This window comes from Colletotrichum chrysophilum, assembly GCF_026319265.1.
Source record: "Colletotrichum chrysophilum strain AFK26 chromosome Unknown scaffold_67, whole genome shotgun sequence".
Classification (NCBI taxonomy): domain Eukaryota; kingdom Fungi; phylum Ascomycota; class Sordariomycetes; order Glomerellales; family Glomerellaceae; genus Colletotrichum; species Colletotrichum chrysophilum.
In genome coordinates this window covers 245047-249889 of record NW_026517354.1, presented here as the reverse complement: position 1 = coordinate 249889, position 4843 = coordinate 245047, and the positions used below count along the sequence as shown (strand labels likewise).

Sequence of the window (4843 nt, the reverse complement as noted above, 5' to 3'; positions counted from 1 at the left end):
TATATAATATACCAAGCCAAATCAACCCAATATATCAAATCTGAGGGGTCAGGAATTGTTTAATTGACAGTTGGGAATAGCTTCAATTGTTTGGTATATTTGTTAGTAGGTTTGATAGATTGGCTTTGGCGGCAGCGCTGTGACGAGTTTTTGTAAGGGGACTGACTTGACTCCTGTATATAAAATCGAGCTTTGCATGCCCAACGGATGTGGGATTTCTGCGCGCATTGACACAGTCATATTGCAGTAAATTGACGTCTCTGAAGCTACCGACTTCCTCTCGGTCATCAGAAAGACGGTAAATCAACCCGAACTACCGCTCATAAGGCTTTCTTAGTCTGTGCCTAGACTTGGCAATCGTACTTCGCATGAACGAGTTCCGTGGCCGAAAAGACCCCTTAGCACACTGACCGGTTCTGATGCCACAGAGCTAAGTCTTAAAACTCACGCTTAGATGCAAAATATGCCATTTTACCCGATGTAGGGCTGTCGCCGACTTTTCCAGGCCTAAGGCGATTGGCTCTTTCGGAACTGTTTCACTCGAAGTCTCCAACGCGGGCCAACGTTGCCCGTGCGGGATATCCGACGACCACCCCTCACCACGAAGAGGAGTTCTCGTTCGCCTTGGCGTCAGCCCAAAGCCAAGGTAAGTGGAGGCCGTTGTCCCACTTATGGTTGACATAGAGCGAGTTTGAGAGCGAGTGTTGTCCACGTTGAGTGACACAAAGGTTACACCGGTGTAACCAGCGGATGAGGGCAATCGGAATCTCGCGTTGCTTGTCAGCGTGCCATTCATTCAGGAAAGTCTCTCGTGCATGGCCTCCCATCATCTGAGTGTCTTACCTGACTTTCTCAATGTAGATCAATCAGCAGCTGGTGATGCACAGCTTTTGCCCTACATGTGTCTAGTCAGCCGTGCGCAAACTTGAGGTGTAATCTACGTCAAGCTATCGCGGCTCGGGAAACGCTCAAGCACGTGTATCCCGAGGCGTCCGGACGAAAGGTGGCGGAATCGGCGAACTCGTCGGCTGCAATGGGGAAGCCTCTTCGCAAAGGGTAACTGGTTTCCTTTTCGGCTTGCGACGTGGGGATACCTTGGGGTTCGCACCCCAGGCGTTCCGGCCACATCAAAGTTGAGACGGACGGCCTTGGCTGTGCGTTGGTACTGCGAATGGCGAAACCGTCCTCCTCCAACCCCGGCGGGATACGACCCTTGCTCACCAACCACAGTCTTAATGCGACTTAATCTTGGTATAACATTAGAGTGTGCTTCCCCCCGTACCCCGCAATCTAGCACGAACGTGCCATCCTGGGCTACTATGTCCCAGATCATTGGACGAGGGCAGCACATGAACTGGGCTGTCTCCATGTCCAATGCGAGAGACATCTGCGGAACAAAGTTTGACGGGTCTTCTGTCGTCTGTGCCAGCTTGAGTAGTTGGCTCCCGCTCATTAGTGGCCGTTCTTGATAAAACTAATGGCCGGCCGCCACCTTCCCCTCTTTGGCCAAGACTTTCCAGCGCAACGTCGCATCATTTGAGCAGTTTATGATGAGTCGAACCATCTACGATAGCAGCTCAAATACCCCGTTAGCACCTCCAGTCGTCTTTGTTTGAAGTTTCGTCGCACTTCGTTCCGACACCTGGTCACGATGGTACTGTCTACGATTGATGAGATTGCTATAGAGCCGGACAAGAAGGGTAAGTGGCGGGGACCTAGGGAGTGTAGTCATAACATCAACGGCGTACTCCCAGTCGACTACTCCGATAGAACTACAATTGATATCAAGTCGGAGTCCGTCGGATACGAAGAGGCTCCGTCAATACTAGAATGGAGCGAGGCGGAGGAGAAGGCAATCAGGCGGAAGATAGACTGGCACACTGTCCCGTTGACGACAGTACTCTACCTTCTTTGCGTATGTGCTTCTTGCGGCGAAGAGCTTTTTTTTCTCCGCTTTCGAAAGGCTAATACGCGCAGTTTCTCGATCGTTCGAACATCGGAAACGCGAGGATTCAGGGCATGGCCAAGGACATCAACCTCGAGGGATTCCGATTCAACTGGGTTTTGTCGATATTCTACATTGTCTACCTCTTTGTTGAGGTTCCGAGCAATATCGTACTTAAGCGGGTAGGACCGCGATTCTACCTGCCATTTCTTGTTGTCGGATTTGGCGTTGTCTCATTATGCACAGCCTTTGTCAAAACCTACGAAGGATTAGCAGCAGCACGGGCGTTCTTGGGAGTCTTTGAGGGAGGCGCCATGCCAGGATTCTCATTTTTCCTGAGCAGCTTCTATCGAAGAGAGGAGTTGTTGCTTCGGATCGGAATTTTGATCTCATCAGCATCTCTCTCGGGCGCATTTGGTGGTCTTCTCGCAACAGGCCTATCTCGAGTGCCGGAGTGGGGGTTTGACAGCATGCCGATACACACCTGGCGCAACATCTTCTTCTTCGAGGGCTTCGTGACGATTTTGATCGGGCTATTTGCGCCGTTGTGGATGCCGACAAATCCAGCCACTGCCTATTTTCTCACCGATCGAGAACGAGCCATCGCCGTCGAGCGTCTTCAGCGAGAGCACAAGTCTGATGCCAACGAGCCAGTCAGCCTCGACCATGTCAAGAGGGCTGTCTTCTGTATTCACAACTACACGTGCGCTTTCGGCTTCTTCCTCATCAACATCACTGTGCAGGGAATCTCGGTCTTCATGCCGACGATATTGAACGACCTGGGCTGGACAGCGACAAAGGCGCAGCTGATGTCTGTACCGCCATACGTCGTCGCCTGCGCGTCAGCGGTTCAGCGCTGCCGCCAAAGCAAATAAACAAATCAACGCCAAGATTTGACTAATTTGACTGCCTTTTCCCCAAGATTGGTTGATTTGCCCTATTGGCCAATATATCAAACAAATCTATATAACACGTGACCCAACGACGCATATACTAGTTACCTAATTAGGAAATAAGTGAAGCTGTTCACAACTATTCATGATGCAATATGTGAGCCAATCTCAACCCCCATGGGCATGGCTTTCCTTTTCAGCCTATTTTTTGTCAACTGCAGCTGACCCATAGTCTGAGGCTTCATTGAGTGCCTTTGCGACGTCATGGTCAGCTTCGCAGTACTATATGCCCTCTCACAGTCAGCAGCCATGGCTGGTATTGCCAACACATCAAGAGCTAGTCTACTGAGTAGAGGATACGTTGACTGGTGGTCTCTCCACCACTTAACAGGATCTTGCGTAGATGTAGGAGGCTGCCTGAGGTACGTCTCCAGCTCATCCTGCTGTCGAGAAGTCTCACAACTTCGTCTACTCTGCACCCATTGCCTGAAGTGGCTGTCTTCATGGGATGGAAGTGTGATCTCAAGAACAGCCGTAGAGTTATCAGACTCTTCCTCAGACCTATACCAATGGTCAAAGTAGTCTCTGAGCCCCTTCTTTGCATCGCGAACCCACTCAAGCTGAACCCCTTCATCCCAGACTGCCTCAAGGTATGAGATACCAAGTGAAGGGTGGAGAATAACAGAAGCAGCCAACAAGGGAGATTCCTCCAACTTTGTATAGTAGCAGGAGAGCTTCTGCCAAGCCAACTCAACAGAAGTACGGAGGTGTTCCTGGTACGAGGAACAGAGACCCCTGAACCGAGCAGTACGTTGACTCCAGTCCTCTCTTACATGTTGTGGAAGTAGAGATTCCTGAAGAGGCTGGGTCTGACCGTTGACTGACGATCGAATGGGACGCCCTTATATAGGGCCAGGGAGAGGGGGGTGGCTGACGTACGGTTGAAGTCATCATAGCAAAGGTAGGCAAGCCCAGGGTGTTGGCGATGTTGCTGATGTTTGCTGCTTGTGAGGCATGAGGAAGAAGAAGAAGAGACGTAGCAAGAGGGCGATTCCAGTGCTTTTATACCCATATCCAACGTCGATGGGAGATCATAGATCACTCAGGAGTATTGCCTAAAGAGGAAATACAGCCACGAGGGCAGAAAAAAACGTCGCAAAGCTGTCAGGATTAATGGTGCTGCATACAGAAAAAGAAAGCTGACCGCGATGGGCGTGAATATTCGCGATAATGGCATCCCATTCCCTATATGCAAGCTTATGTAATACGCCAAGCCAAATCAACCCAATAAATCAAATCCGGGGGGTCAGAAATTGTTTGATTGATAGTTGGGAATAGCCTCAGTTGTTTGATTTGTTTGGAAGTTTGATTGATAGATTGGCTTTAGCGGCAGCGCTGCAGCGGTTACAGTGGCGTACATCAGTGACAAAACGCGGCAGCGCGGCATATATCTTGCGCTATTTTCGCTCATAGCCGTAATTGGGTTTGCAATCTTGCGGTTCGAAACAGACGCAAACATTCGATACATGGCTGTGTTCTTTGTCACCGCAGGCGCGTTCCCTGGCGGGCCGGGATTTTTGAGCTGGGCTATGAATAGTGAGTATTAACTACCTAGTAAGCTCGCGATTGATGCACTTCTGGCTAATCACTATTTCAATAGATTCTGCGGGACCATCAGTCCGAGCGGTTACGAGTGCCTATGTCGTCACAATCGGCACAATTGGAGGCATTGTTGCGACGTAAGTGGTTAATGATCTAATACTAGAGGAATGTCATGGCAAGTACTGATATGACCCAGTTGGACGTACACATTCAAAGATGCACCCAAGTACTTTGTTGGACACACCATCAACTTGGTAGGACAGAGTTTGGCAGTCCTACTTGCCGTGTTCGGCATCCTGTATTGCCTTTACGAGAACAGAATAAGAGCTGCTGGTAAGAGGGACCACAGACTGGACGGTCGAAGTGAAAAGCAGCAGGTCCAGTTGGGGTATCGACATCCTTC

At 50.1% G+C, this 4843-nt stretch overlaps 1 protein-coding gene across 1 annotated transcript; it reads left to right on the top strand.

Annotated features, from left to right (window-relative positions):
* Positions 1-1651: 1651 nt before the first annotated feature.
* Positions 1652-2820, top strand: COL26b_008026 (uncharacterized protein; the record flags this gene model as incomplete). Its single annotated transcript, XM_053180801.1, has 3 exons — positions 1652-1700; positions 1755-1915; positions 1978-2820. The coding sequence occupies 3 exons, from the start codon at positions 1652-1654 to the stop codon at positions 2818-2820; spliced, it is 1053 nt and encodes a 350-aa protein (XP_053035323.1).
* Between the last annotated feature and the right edge of the window lie 2023 nt (positions 2821-4843).